This window comes from Phaenicophaeus curvirostris, chromosome 2, assembly GCF_032191515.1.
Source record: "Phaenicophaeus curvirostris isolate KB17595 chromosome 2, BPBGC_Pcur_1.0, whole genome shotgun sequence".
NCBI classification, from domain to species: domain Eukaryota; kingdom Metazoa; phylum Chordata; class Aves; order Cuculiformes; family Cuculidae; genus Phaenicophaeus; species Phaenicophaeus curvirostris.
Genome location: NC_091393.1, coordinates 123,197,431 through 123,212,999, shown reverse-complemented (window position 1 = coordinate 123,212,999; position 15,569 = coordinate 123,197,431). Strand labels below are relative to the sequence as shown.

At 40.7% G+C, this 15,569-nt stretch overlaps 1 protein-coding gene across 2 annotated transcripts in view; it reads right to left on the bottom strand.

Annotated features, from left to right (window-relative positions):
* KLHL29 (kelch like family member 29) overlaps positions 1 to 15,569 on the bottom strand; it is a 406,051-nt gene that overhangs the window by 144,926 nt on the left and 245,556 nt on the right. Inside the window, exon 4 of one of the 2 annotated variants that reach the window (XM_069850743.1) lies at positions 3,737 to 3,850. The exons of the other annotated variant lie outside the window; for it this stretch is intronic. Within the exon in view, the coding sequence (XP_069706844.1) occupies positions 3,737 to 3,850 (114 nt within the window). The remainder of the gene's footprint in view (positions 1 to 3,736; positions 3,851 to 15,569) is intronic. 2 annotated transcript variants of the gene reach the window in all.

Sequence of the window (15,569 nt, the reverse complement as noted above, 5' to 3'; positions counted from 1 at the left end):
AGGAACCCATATGCTCTGTAGAGAATGGGTAAGAAAGGGAGTACGTGACACAGCTCTCCTAAATCCTACAAAAATCCCATTGCCTATTTTGCAATGGAAAGCTTGCTCTCCAAAAAAACTAGAGCACCAGATCAGACACATTTGAAACTGGTGGAGTTTGCACCCGAATCTAAATCTAAATACCAGACTGAGCATCCATAAAGGGGAAGGAGGTTTGCTGTCAATCAATACTACTCCTCCAGTTCCAAAAAATGCTATTTTTTTCAAAATCTTTTTTCACTAATATGCTCACAAACCCTGCTTCTTAGAGGCTCAGTGGATTTAAATGCAGCACATCGCTTTCAAACTCCACTCCTGAGCTTGCCTTTATTTCATCAGAAAGAGCTAGAGATTAGCTGGTATGAAATCAAAGCAGATGTTCATGAAACACAGTTAATACAATAATGGTGGTAGAAACAGAAAAAAATGACTTAGTGAACTTTTTTTTAATGTATATATAGTTGTGATCTGTGATGTGATTTATCTTAATACACAAAGGGTTAAATTACAAGTGTTACACGTCTCTGATCTGATTGCAGCAATTACTGATTTGTGTATTTGGAAAGCCAAATTATTCCCAACGTTATCAAACAGAGGAACCTTCTGTCCGTGCGCTCAGGCACATGGCAGCACTCTATTTGCTTTTACTGTACAACACAAATGACCAAAAAATGCTCCGTATTATGCTAGTTGTGCAGGGGGAAGAGATGTGTTCCATTAGTGATCTGCAGACTTCACAGAAACTAATTGTACTGTTACACTTTTATCTTTAGCTTTCATGTCAGATGCTTGTTTGAATTAAACATGGAACACATGAAAAAAGGAAACGCATTACAAAATCTGCTGGGTATACATTTTAAAATACTGCCAAAAGCCTATTTACACGAAAAGACAAGAAGGTTTCTAAAAGGTCCATTGAAGCCTGGCAAGTCACCAGCAGCGCTGGCTATTTAATTGTTTGATATTCATGGCAGGCTACAAAGATTACTAAAGCAATCATCATCATCTTTGTAGCACCCCTAAAATGCTCAATCTGTGCTCCTTGTCACAGATAGAGTACCCTAAATCCAAATTTGAGGGTTTTTTTTCCTCTTTTTTGTTGAAATAACCATTAAGAACAACCAAAATTCTCAGTTGAAGCCTCTGTTTCACCTCATGCCTGCCACTTTGAACTCCAGCAGTGAGCAATCTCCCCATTTTAAGGAAATTAACTGCAATACAGATGTACAGGCAGAAAGGAGCAAGATGGAACAATTTCAGAATTACATGAGACAAACACAGACAAGTTGCCAGGTTGTCGATTTTTTGTAGCTCAAACAGTCATAAACCATGGCCCATAGGCAACAGTAATTGGTGTACAGCTGGTCCACTGAACCTTATTAAATTAAAACATTAAAAACCTTCAGATTCGCGGGGCTTTGTAGAACATCCACAAGAAAGTTCGTGAGTTCACAGCAATCAGCTGGTGCTAAAGATTGGGAATTAGTGATTTGGTCTATACTGCATCAGTTTACGTGGTTACTAGTAGGTTTTCAGGAGGAATAGCTGCTCCTAAGCCTGACTTCAAGTCCAGAGCTTTACAAACTGATGAAATAAGACCTGTGCTTTTAGTAAGACCTTTTTGACCTCGATGGAAAGATAAAATCTACTGCACTCCTACCAGCAATACAGAGTATGCTAGTGGAATTAAAAAAAACCCAACTCAACAACAACCAAAATCCAACAACTAAAATTCCAAGACAATTTTCCCCAGGCTCAACACCACTGAACGCTCCCTGGGAGGTCCTTATAAACACATCTGAGCAATTTCCCCAAAGGCCTGTAAAACTGCTGACACGCATCCTGCTACAGCTCAGAGTGCTAAGACCTATTCAAACAGTTTCATGAGCAAAAAAGAACTAATCTGGATAGAGGGATCCTATTTGTGGCTTCCAGCGACCAAAATTATTTTACTAAGGCCTTCATTTAAAGTGATGGATGAGAAGTAGCGATTCTCTGTTCCAATTATCCAAAAGAGATTGGGAATGGCAGCTTAATACTAAGATAATGTATCCAATATGCAACCCACTCTATTTTCTCTTCCTATTGAAAATAAAAAGGCTAAGACACACGCATGCATAGAGGCAAACATTCCCTCCCACGGATTCAGGTTTTATGGCCTGTCATGGGTAAAAGCAACTTCGATTTAATGAGGGAATTCCTTTTAAAGCTCTTAGCTATGCCTCGCTCTAACAAGTAATGACTGGTGGCCCTGGTTGCATTTTAAACCTGAACGTGTCTGGTGCTCTAAAAAGCTCAGTGGTCTCTGCACCAAAGAGTTTATGGTCTAATTTATAGTTCACGCTACTAAATATTGCATGAAACAGGTATTATTTGTGTGCATGAGGCAAGCATGTAAAATCTCAACCACACAGATCTTCATATGGGGTGAAGCCCTATGCTGTGTTGGACAGGATCCCAAGCATAATTCTGAGAAAGAAGCTCTTAAGGATAGATGCAGAGCTTTTAACAATACAGTGAAGACAGCAATATCCCCCTAGCACTGGTTGTTGAGGTGGGCTACAGAAATAAAACTGTTGTTTTAGGAGAGGGCTGTACTGTAATGTATTAAAATCCTAAAAGATGTGGACAGGCTAGCTTGCAAGAGGAACAGAATGAGGTGTCCTGCAGTAAAACTTCATTCAAGAACTTGCTCATGGGTGGAGAGAACTCATCTACCTTACAGTTCCCATCACCAGGCAATTCTGCGATGACACAGCGTTGTTTTTCTCTTTCCAAAGCTAATGTGGGAGCAGCAAGAAAGAGAATGATACAGTTAGCTCATAGGAAAAATGTTTCCATCCTGCATAAAAGACAAAAGAAGTCTTAGTTCCCTCTCAAGTGGAGAGAATAATTCAATATCAGCATCTTAAACACCATCCAGCGACGAGCTACCAGCCACTGTGAGCTCTGAGGCACTGAGGTATAGCCTCCAGGCGAGACACATGGTTTAGCAGCGGGGTACAGTCTGCATGCATTCCCGTTTTTCAGAGGATTTAAAGACACCCCCCACCTTGAGGTTAATGACACAGCCTTGGAGTAACCCTTGAGTGCAGCAGGGTCCGTGCCCCAGACAGGTAGAGCACAACTGACTTTACCAGCCCTTATCCCGGCTCTGTGCAGAGCGGAGCTTCTCACCAGCCAGTTCGTGGGCTGCTAAGAAGGCAGATGTATGAGCATGCTCAGCTTCTTCCCCCCACCAACATCAACCCCATCTTTCCTGGACTAAGACGTTCGTATTTCTGCCTCAGTTACCCTCCCAAATGAGGCAGTCAGACAAATTCCCAAGTTTGACAATGCAAGGGGAGATAAGCCCCTACCGGGAATGGGTCAACTGCTACTGTTCCATTAACACTTTATAAGGTTCCCTATCCACACCGGCTGCAGATCTGAGGAAGCAACAGGAGGAATGAGGTTATGGAAAAGTGGGGAGAAAGATGAGATAGAAGAAGGTTGTGAATTGACCACAGGTGGTATCTGTTTCTTTCTGGTGGCTGCACTGCCCAGGACAACCACTGCTTTCATACCAGTGCTCCAGTTAGGTGCTCAGCATTAGGTGGGAATGAGTGCGGGACCATGGAATGATGAGAGCACTTCATAAAATGGTACTTTGTATTCTGTCTTGGCAAATTTCACCAGCAGAGGCTCAGGTACTCACCCAGCCGCCTTCGTTTCTCAGCGAGAACATCAGGGAACGGAGCTGAGGTATCGAACCGAGGTCCCGGCTGCGACACTTGCTGCTCCAGGACACCAGGGACATCAGCGCACGACACTGGGTTCGAGCACAGAAGCCCCACTTTAGCCTGAGCAGAATCTCTTCTGCTAACACGGTCAGCATGCAGATCAACCCCAAATCAGAGCAAAGCTACGAATGCAAAACCATCTCCCAGTGGAGGAAAACGCAACATCAGGAACAACGCGGCAGCACGTACTACAGAGAACATGCACTACGCAATGGAAGAGGGCTCTCGGAGATCCTGCAGGCATCCCATGGTAAAGGCAGATAAATCCAGTTCATCATAAGTGCTTTTTGTCAGAGGGCAAAAGGAAATATGGGTAATAATGGAATAAGTGCTTGTCAGACCAGAATCCCAAGGGCGTACAAAGGATGCAACCCTTGTGTACTGACAAAGCTACTCAAGAATGACCTAATGGCAGGCTGCTTGAAAAGTAAACATTTATCTTGAATGCAAATGCTGGCCATTGATGGGTTCAAAAGTCATTTTTGTCCCGTATTTCCCATGGATTTCTTTTAATTATCCAAACAGCACCCTGAAGTTCACCTGGACCAGGGCCTAAAACACTAGAAATAAAGAAAGGAATACTTATAAAATAAAAGCTGGGTCACTACTGCAAGCCCAGTATTAAGTTACTTCTATAAAAGTTCCCTTTTGTCGTATTGGATGCCAACATTTTACATTCAAGCCCTCTGAATTCAGTGTTTCAATTGTAGTACACGCTTCGTGGCAGGAAAGTGCATGTTCTCTGCCTACACAGCAGGCACGTAAAAAAAAAAAAAAGAAACAAAAGAAACTCAAGATAAGGCTGGGAGTGTTGAACAGTGCTGCATGATATTACTGATTTATTAACTTGGATTGATCAATAAGGCTATCATCAAGGGCACATTTAGTTTGCACATAAATTTAACTTTCTAACAAGCACTTTTGTGTGCTCACTTTAGTTTCCATAATATGATCCAGGTCTCAGGAAGCTTTCTTTAAGGGAGAACAGAGAACTCTTTTTCTAAAAAAAGGATCAAAGTATACTCAGTCAATTCTCAAACAAAAGGACAGTCAGTACTGTAGAAACAGCATGCTTACCTTTCACAGCAAAAAAGAAAAATAAGCTCATAGGTCCAGATTTATCACTGCCTTAAGTTCATCAACATCAATTGAGCTATTAAATTGTGGCTGAATTTGGCTCATAACAATTTTAAAATTTCAGCTTTCTTTGAGAGTCTTCCATCAGTAAAATGCTAATTTAATGCATAATTTAAACTCCGCTGTCCTTTAACTCAGCGTTTGTAAATAATTAAAAAAGAACTAAAAATCCTTTTACATTTATAAAGCTACCCCCTTCTTCTACTGCAAAACAACAAAGACTTCTCAATCAAGAACTTATTTATTCTTTAAATCCAAAAGTAAAAGCCATATAAAAGATGAGGAGAAACTGATTTACAAGATAAAACAATTAGCTCTGGGATATGTACATTAAGACTAATAAATTTCACATCATATTTTAAAGGAGTGGAGGAGGAATCCCAGATATATTAAACTTTATTCAAATTCTATTGAAATGTTCAATTAAGAGCATCTTATGAAGGTAAGTTATGCAGTTACTAAAATTAAGATGTGAAAACCAGGATTAGAGTGCTGCATCTCTCAAAGAGGCTATACACTTTAATAATCCATCCCTTTTCCTACACACAAGATAACATCTAAAAACTGGCTATTGCTGTAATTGCTCTGGTCTTGTTAAAAATTTGGGTTATGTGAGAGAAACACAAATGTATTCTGCAGTAAAAAATACTAAAAAAAATTACACTGCACTCCCTTTTAATCTAAAATCATGTATCTCAATGGTTCTTATTAAAATCCTTTTTTTCCTGTGCAGACAGATGAAAATGCATTTTAAGACTTAAACAAGTCTGTGCAAAAACAGCTCGAACCTATCAATCTCCCAGTTGGTTCTTAAAAGAAGCTAAACATACACCAAGCTGTTCTGATCAGACATGACTGGCAGATCCTTTTTGGGAATGAGGTCTCAAGATGCAACCTTACTTCCATTCAGATTCATAGCTTTAATAACACAAGAAGTTCAGTGCAGGTCCAGGCAGTTGGGTGGTCATTTAATTTGATTTACAACAGAAAGCTAATATATGTTGTTTTTTTTTCTGGAAAAACAGCCACCGTTTTCTCCATTTTTTCTGCTCTGTAGGTTTTACATCGAAGTATTCCTGCTGATTTTGTTTCTGTATCCCCATGCTACCAGTCGGAAGCTGCCCGGCTCTCCTGTTTTCCTTCAGCAGAACTGATTCGTGGACTAGCATGAATGCTTCAACTGCCTCACCCATCATTCTTCTAAAAGATTTATGGCAAACACATCGCATACCAAGCTATAAATCTAGCAAATGGCTATTAGACCTATTTGCTGTCCACAGCCACACAATTTAAAGTAAAATAGATAATGGTATAGCTGGGGCTAGTGGTACTAGCAGGCCTGCCAAAATTGTGTTACATTGCCAAGGGAAGTGGTGGAGTCTCCATCCCTGAAGGGGTTCAAAAAGCATGTAGACGTGACGCTTCGGGATGTGGTTTGTTAGACACAGTGGTGTTGGGCTGACAGTCAGACTGAGAGATCTTAAAAGTTCTTTTCTAACCTCAGTGACTCTACGATTTAATTCTGTGCTACCCATTGTTTCCAGGCACTCCATTCTAATTTTTGAGGTGTGAATCAGATGATCCTTCAATACTACTTTGTTCATGGCAATTTGTGATGCTAAATAGTCCTTTGACATCCAAGGATAAATGGATATCGTCAACATTAAACTCTGCTTAGACTTCCTTCAACAATAAATTGCTTTACATTCCTTTACTTTTTATTCCCTTAAGATGAAATTCTTCTAGGTGCCCAGTTTAGGCCATTGGACTAATTAAGAAGAGGAAATCCAGTAAGGGCGGGATGTTTGGCCAAAGACTTTGTGCTTTTGAAAATCCTCTATTATGTATGTTTTTTTAAAAAAATATGCTACTAAAACCGTAAAACCTTTTACTTTCTTTATTCCTAGGAAGTGAACACAAAGTAAACCACTTCTAAAAATAATCTCCCACTCAAAAAACTTCAGCATGACAGGGAGAGAGAGAGGGGTTATTATGAGTTCTAATTAATGCAGGTTGGTTCTGTAAGCCACGTAGGGAAGGACAAGCTAAAATTAAATGACCTTTCACAGGGATACCACACCTACAACAGCAGGTCATGATCTGATCTTCCTAATTCTCCTCCTCCGCTGTTGCAGGTCATGGTTCATCAGAAGCTACTATTTCTGCTAGGATGAGCGTAGGGCAGACAGTGCCATCCTAACCCCGTGGGATGACCTGCCACGGACACCAGCCCAGGGTCTTTGCACTTAATACCCCTTAAGAGGCAGCATGTCCCCTGCTGAACTTGCTGTGGCTTTCAGGAAAGACAAAGGGACTTCTAGCTGTTCTTTGTGCAACCATTGCCTCCAGTAGATAAATAAAGCCTTGGCTTGCTGTAATAAAGCTTCAATTAGAATACAAATCTATAAATATCTAACAGTGCAGATCAAAATGGCCAACTTTGGTCAGAAGCATCGATCAGAATAAGGCAAGAGTCAAAAGGGGACCAAACACCTACTTTGAAACAAACAAAAAAAGAAAACAGGATAATTTCTTTTCAACATAAGAGGAAGGGATCAAAATAATCTTTACTGCAAATCCAGAATCTCCTTTCCCACCCATGTACAGTCTTCAGAGTAACCATTAGCTTCAGGCAAGCATTGACTGTACACCAGACAAACCAGCCCTTACTAGAACAAAGCACAGAGCCTTATCTTGGTTCTTATATTTATTGATGACTCTGTTCCAAATCCAAATGTGGATCACATGCAGATTCCCTTAAAATCACTAAGTCATTAAGAGAGTCGAGCCATTAATCAAGACCCTCCACCCCATAGCTATCCAACACTCCTGTCTCAGAAAGGGTCACAGAGTTTGTGGGACACTTTCAATGGAGATACAAAGTTGGACCAGATGATTGTTGTAGGTCACTTCCAGTTGAACTACTCCTATTTTATTCCATTTTATTCCATTCCATTCTATTCTAATCTATTCTTTATAAACAATTAAACAAATGCATATATAGAGATACCTATATATACATCTTTCCTCTTGCACTAATTAAATATGGAAGCTATTAAAAATGTTCAACTCTGCTTCTTTCTAAAGGAAATCCAAACTACATGTACTGAGGGAAAAAAACCCAAGAGGTAAGAGCTAACAGACTAGCTGAGGATCTGCTTTTCTAATCCTGCATTTGATTAATTATGTGATTTATTTTCAATGACTGGTTCAATCAATCCTGATCAAATTAACAAAGACAATGATCAGAAATATCAGACTAAAACACAATACAAATGATTTTGTTCCAGGGGATCCAATCAAATGAAACACGATTAAATTAACCAGTGATCGGATTAAGCAGAAGTTGCTGCATAAAGTCAGAAATGTATAAGTACTTCAGGCCATTCAGTGTGTCTGTAGGTTGGTATTTCTAGCTTTTCCTAGAGCTCTCAATAAACTTTAAACAAAATTGTTTCTCCTAGGTATCAAGAGGGCAACGTGGAAATAATAATAGTACTAATAGTACTAATAGTAATAATAATATTTTTATTTTTAATTTTTATTTTTATTTTTATTTTTATTTTTATTTTATTTTTATTTTTATTTTTATTTTTATTTTTATTTTTATTTTTATTTTTATTTTTATTTCTATTATAAAAAGCTACTGCTACTATTATTATCATCATTACTATCACTATTATTTCACTGTACCACAGTTGTCTGGGGCTCTGCTGTAGTAGGCACCCCCTAAAGAAAAAATATACCCCCTCAAACCCCCCCATCCCCCCACCCCAGCAGTCTGCACCTGAAGGAGTTTACAGTCTATGTACGACAGAGAGATCAAAAGGCGACAGAATATCAGGATACAATCAAAAAGAGAGAAAAACCCATTTAATTCTACAATGTTAGCAAGGCACAAAGATGAAAAAGCTGCTGTTCTACAAGGAGCGTTAATGAAAGTTGCCAGTGATACAGCGGGAAATGTAGTTCTTACCTAAAAATCAAAGTAAATACAAGTATCACAGGAAAATTACTTCCATTTTCTGTGTACTGACCTAAGCCTTGAGCAGACAACAAGGTCCTACAGCAGCGAACAGAGATGTACCTTCAAATGCCGTGTGCTCGTGCTGGTTCAGCTGGACCCATTAGTAACCAGCTGCAAAGCGACTTTGTGTCTAAAGCCAGGCAAAAGAAAGGCTGGGGACATCAGAAGCCAGCTCATTTGGAAGCAGATAGGAAAATGTAAATGCAGAGAGTTACAGAGTGAAATCAAACTCAGTTCCTGCCCTTTTCTTTTCCCACTAAGAGAATAATTTAAAAGATAAACTTGAGGGATGGGGAGAAGTATTCCTTAAGGGCTTTTAATAAAGCTGCTTTAGGATGCTGGCAGGCAGTCCTGCTTGAGAATCCTGGCCACACACACTAAAGTGGGACAAGGGAGGACATTGGACCGGTGGATGTGTCACTTGCAAGGCAGCATCCTCAATAACACAACAGATGAGAGCTACACGGCCAGCGACCACGCTCCACGCGTCAGAGGCTCAAGCAGAGAGGTTACCCCAGCTTTCAAAAAAGAAAAAAAACAAACCAGAGTGTGTCCATAATCTGAGCAAAGGCCAAAGTACATGTAAACAGATCAGATCCAAATCAACTGCCCCACCCATCCCGTGTCTCTCACGGAAGCAAGCAGGAGTTGTATGGGAAGACTCCTTCCCTATCACTTGGTACAGCATCACTTCAGTTTCTTGGTATATGCTGTCCAGTAAAGGTAAGGAGACATCATGTCCATCCCGTGAATGCGTATCTGTCACCTGGCAGGATTTAATCCTTTGCGATCACCCTAAGACTCTCCATGCATGCAGGGAACAGACCAAGTTCACTCCTTAGGCAACTGACAGCTGACCTCAGAAGTGTTAGTTGGTCTTTGTCCCACATGAAACCATTAGAGACATCAGACTTACTTCTGATGGTCAGAAAAAACACTAAGCCCTGAGGAACACCACCTGTAACTGGCCATCAACTGGATTTAACTCGATTCCTTAACACCTCTCTGGGTCTGGCCATGCAGCCGGTCTTCACCCAGTTTAGAGTACACCTGTCCCAGCCACGAGTAGCCAGTTTCTTGAGGAGAAAGCATTGGGAAAAAGGTGCCAAAGGCTTTACTAGGTAGACAACATCCACAGCCCTTCCCCTCGTCCACGGAAGAAGGAGATCAGGTTACTCAAGCAGGACCTGCCTTTCATAAGCCCACACTGACTGGGTCTGATCCCCTAGTTGTCCTGTACATGACATGTGATGGCACTCAAGATGACCTGTTCCATAACCTTCCCTAGCACCTAGGTCAGACAGAAAGACCTATAGTTCCCTGGATCCTTCTCCTGGCCCTTCTTGCAGATGGGTATTGTATTTGCTAACCTCCAGTCAACCCAGTTAGCCAGGACTGCTGATAAATCATGGAAAGTGGCTTGGCGAGCACTTCCGTTTGTTCCTTCAGTACCCTTGGGTGGATCTCATTAGTCCCATAGATCTGTGCGTATATAAGTGGTGTAGTAGGTCACTGACCACATCCTCTTGGATTATAGGGGCTTCATTTTGCTCCCCATCTCTGTCTTCTGGCTGATGGGCTGGGTACCTGGAGAACAACTGGTCTTTCTTACTGTTAAAGACTGAGGCAAAGAAGGCATTAAATACCTCAGCCTTTTCCTCATCCTCTGTCACTCTGTTTCCCCTGCATCCACTGAAGAATGGAGATTCTCCTTAGCCCTCCTTTTGCTACTTATGTGCCTACAGAAACATATTTAATTGCCTTTTACAGCAGTAGCCACATTAAGTTCTAGTTGGGCTTTGGCCCTTCTCATTTTCTCCCTGCATAAAAACCCTCATAACATCTTCGTAGTCCTCCTGAGTGGCCTGCCCTTTCTTCCAAAGGTCATCAACCCTCCTTTTTTTCCTGAGTTCCAGCCAAAGCTCTCTGCTCAGCCAGGTTGTCCTTCTTCTCCACTGGCTCATCTTTCGGCACACGGGGACAGCCTGCGGCTGATACTGATAGTGAAGGACTCGCCTTGTGGGACTGAACGTTTGATGAGCTGCTTTTCTTACTGAGCTTGAGAGAGTATTTAGAGAAATATTCCTTTCTCCCTTCCCACAACTTAAAGACTTAATATTTTATCTTTGTTTTCAGCTACCACGGTGAATATACTTTAAAGTAGCAGCTCTTTCCAGCCCAAAAGACATTTGGCATTATGATTGAGAATGCATTATTTTTTCTGTTCTGCCCCCCTCAAAGTGTATCTTATTTGTATGTGCGGCCTTTTTCTCATGCTCTGCCTTGCTACATTTCTTTTTTTTTTTCAGCCTCATTGCAATTTCTTTCATGAGTATTCTCAGTTTCATTTTCTTTATTTTCCCATGTCTCTGTCTCTCTCCTCACCCTTTCTATCACGCTTTCTCCTAAGTGAAATGAGAACCCAATTATACTCCTGTTAGAACTGAACTTTCAAATCCATCATGTGCTAGTGGGCTCAAAATTAGGCAAATAAATTCCCTCAACCCTACAAATTAAATTGAGTCTTTGCATATGTTCTTTTAAGAGCACAAAGATGTCAAGTATTCACCCAGCTGTCACAAAATATGATGAGCAGGCACTTTGTATTCATATAGATTTTCTAAATCATTTGTCAGATTTAACAGAAATGCTAATGGATCCAAAAGTAAATTCTTATCTGTTCTAAATATCTGGTTATTATTTGTATTACAGTAGGACTTAGAATTGTCAGATGAGGATCAGGGCACAATCTCAATGCATTTTTCACCCAAAGACAAAGATCATTTGGATGATAAGCAGGTATTATTCTGCACTTTTCCAAATTTTATCTCATTATTTTAACCAATACCCTCCTCATAAGTATACAGAACTCCATTTAAGAATAAAAGTACCATCAGCATGCAATCATCATTACCTAGTGCACTTGCTATTGAAACACAGGTCTTACATTTGCTAAAGCCAGCAACTGTCTCCCAGGTGCAGATATTGAAGGAAAAAAAGCCACCACGAAGGTCAGACTTAGCTCATGCTTTGTTTTGGTCAAAGCTCATGATGGAAGTGGGGCTGAGCAAGATTATCCTTAGGATGAGAATGGGAACTTGCACAGAGCTGCCAACACCGCGAGGTTGGATACATTACGTAGGGCACCTGTAATTAGTCTGTGTTATCTCCAGCATATCCCAAATATGTAGGATTCGCTGCCCTGGCACTAAATGCCTGTACAATATTTCCCATGTGGTCAATCCAACACAGCCAGCGAACCCATGATGTGATGAACATATCCTGGAGAGTTATTCTCTATGTAAAACCCTGGCAGTTTGTCTAAAAACCTGTTAGGGCAGCGCTTAAAGCGGGAGGGCAGCAGATCCTGGCTGTCAGTGATAATCCACTGCCAAAATCAATACCGTTGGCAAGCTTGCTTCATGGATATTTATGATCAAAGAGTACATTTTCCAAGAATATACTGTCAGTTCCATTGTCTTGGTCCAATTTCAACTCCAGTAATTACATTTTTGCCTGCCTAATATTCCCCTGCCGCTTCAGGGAGATGTGGGAATTCTCTAATCAAGTCCCACGTTGCTTCACAGCACCACGGCCACGCTCAGCACCAAACCAGAGACACTTGAGCAGTGAACACAGCTTTCCCTGTATATATTTTGCCTGTAATACATTATTTCTCTGTATATTATATCTGGACATTAGGAAAAAATTTTTCACAGAAAGGGTCATTGGGCACTGGCAGAGGCTGCCCAGGGAGGTGGTTGAGTCACCTTCCCTGGAGGGGTTTAAGGCACGGGTGGACGAGGTGCTAAGGGTCATGGGTTAGTGTTTGATAGGAACGGTTGGACTCGATGATCCGGTGGGTCTCTTCCAACCTGGTTATTCTATGATTCTATGATTCTATGATTATCAATGCTTATAAATATCTAAAGAGCAAGGGTCAACAGGATGGGGGCAGACTCTTATCAGTGGTGCCCAGCGACAGCACAAGGGGCAACGGGCACAAACTGGAACACAGGAGGCTCCACCTGAACATGAGGAGAAACATCTTTACTGTGAGGGTGATAGAGCACTGGAACAGGCTGCCCAGGGAGGTTGTGGAGTCTCCTTCTCTGGAGATACTCAAAACCCACATGGATGCGTTCCTGTGCGACCTGCTGTAGGCGACCCAGCTTTAGCAAAGGCATCGGACTAAATGACCTCCAGAGGTCCCTTCTACCCCCGACCATTCTGTGATTCTATGATTCTGTGATAGCAGTTACTACCTAAATAGCTATGTGATTCTTCCAGAGGTGAAAAGTGGAAGATATTGTTGCTGCAGTTTTTTAAAATATTTTTTATCTGCCTCTGGAACTAGCCATCTTGAGACATCTTTTAATTTCCTCTCTTTCATGAGTAAATTTGGACATTTAAATTATTTACCAGAGGTTGTGACAGGTAGGTCTCAGGGTTTTTTTTGTGGTTTGTTTTTTTTTTTTCAATTTCACTAAAGTAAAGTATCTATAAGATGTGACTGTCTACAGCTTTTCAATACTCAGCTTCAGGGAGTTCAAGCCCTTTCAGATCTATCCAGGAGAGCTAACTCCAACGGCAAACTAAAAATCTGCCTTTCTCAGTAGAATAAAACTCCTCTTTACAGCTCTATAGGGCATAAAATGGGAGGTTTTAAACTCGTGACATTTCCATGTCTAGAAAAGCTGTCACAAGCCCAGCACAGCATCTTACCTCGAGCTGTAAGCCCAGGGGCATCAGTAGCATTAGCCCAACTGAAAGAGTACCAGAGGGAAGGAACAGTGTAACTAAAACACTTTAAAACCTCCAAAAATCTTTCCTATATACAGAAATTGGAACTTTCCCTGATGGGATCGAACTCCTATTTCCAGCTGTATGTCCTTGCAATCTTGCTTCTCAAAAACTGAATCTCTGAATGCACAAAGTGAGAGGAAACACTGGTTTTCAATTTTTTAAAAAAAATTAGTTTAGTTTTAAAGATTAAGCAACTGTTGCAAGCTGCTCGGAGCCAGAAAGTGGTTTAATCAATCCTGTAAACCTGGTTTTGCGGGCAAAGGAAGACGTGCTAAACACAAGTCATCATCAGCTGCCTTCGTCTGCATTCCCTGCACTCCTCCCACTTCCCAAAGGGGCCATTTGGAGTGTTTAAACAACTGCAATTCTGCAATTTTAAATACACACCGTTAAGTATATTTTGCATTAAAATGTAAAAAGAATGCCAACCAAACCAGTTCAGCAAAAAAAAAAAAAAAAAAAAAAGAATGCATATGAGAAAGACTAATAAAGTATGAGTGTATGAATGTGTTCTGTAGCATTTGCATGTGTCACAGGGAGTGGAAAGGAGGTAAGCGGAGATGAGAAAACAGGAGATGAGACACAAAGTGACAGAAAAAAGCACCCGCCGGGAAGAAAGAAGCAGGCAGGGAAAAAACTGTCCTGCAGATAAGCAAAGACTCTGTGTACAGCATGGGGGGAATTCTTAAATGCTGAGCTTTTACCTACTAACATCAATAGGGTTATTATAACTAACTCGGTAAGATCCAGGGGCAGCAGTTAAACGATGTAATACAGGTACCTAATCTAGGTGTCATGCCTACTTCTCTCCATTGACTCTGTTAGAAGCTGGAGTCTGGCAGCCCTGGATAACAAGTGGTCTAAATTACTCATCACTCTGCAGAAGGTAGAAGCCATTGTAAACTCTCTGACTATGCCCCCGTGTGCACTGCAGCAGAAAGAGGGAGAGAGGAAAAAAAAATGACAAAGAACATCATCCAGCTATATTACAAGCCGAAGAAAGAAATCCAGGAACTGTATGAAGAGAATGATGCCCTAAACCGAAGAAGATGGGATACTGGAAGTTAAATTATCTGTGCAGAAAATTTAATGTAAAAAGATTCAAAAGAAAATACTGTCTATGCAGCTGCAGCCTGGTGCATCTTAAGGGAAAAAAAAAAGGCACCCCGCCCCAAACAATCCTAAACTAAACTAAAAAATTGAAGTGCATAGGAAGGAGATATATTTGTTGTTGTTGTTTTGGGGTATCTAGTTTCTAATTTAATCTTAATCCACTCTGACAGTTATCCTCACAGATAATTCAGTATACAAGTTTAGGGCAGAAAAGGAATCCATAAAAGTAATAAAATAAGATCTGCTTGCAAGGGCAATATCAGTAAAAATTGCCCTTGGGTAAAAATAGTTCCTACTGTTTCGTGTCCCGCTCAGCTTCAGGCAATGCACCAAGATCCCAGGAACTACTTTTTTTTTCCCCTTGTGCAATCATTTGTGGCTCTCATCCAGCCTCTGATTATGCTAATTGTATTTGATGGAATTTGTATGTAGTCTCCTTCGCTCCCGTCTCATCTGAACATATACGAGATGCATTTTTAATTTTTAACTCTTCAAAAATAAATAAATAAAGCAACTTTCTCCCCAAGGTTGTGTAAAAGTCAACCTTATTACTCGTTCTAAACAGCAAATATACAGCCTTTATTACTAGCAAAACAAATAACCCTTTCTATATTAATATGTTGCAACAAAGCTTTTAGTTAGTGTGAGAGGAATGTCATAATGTA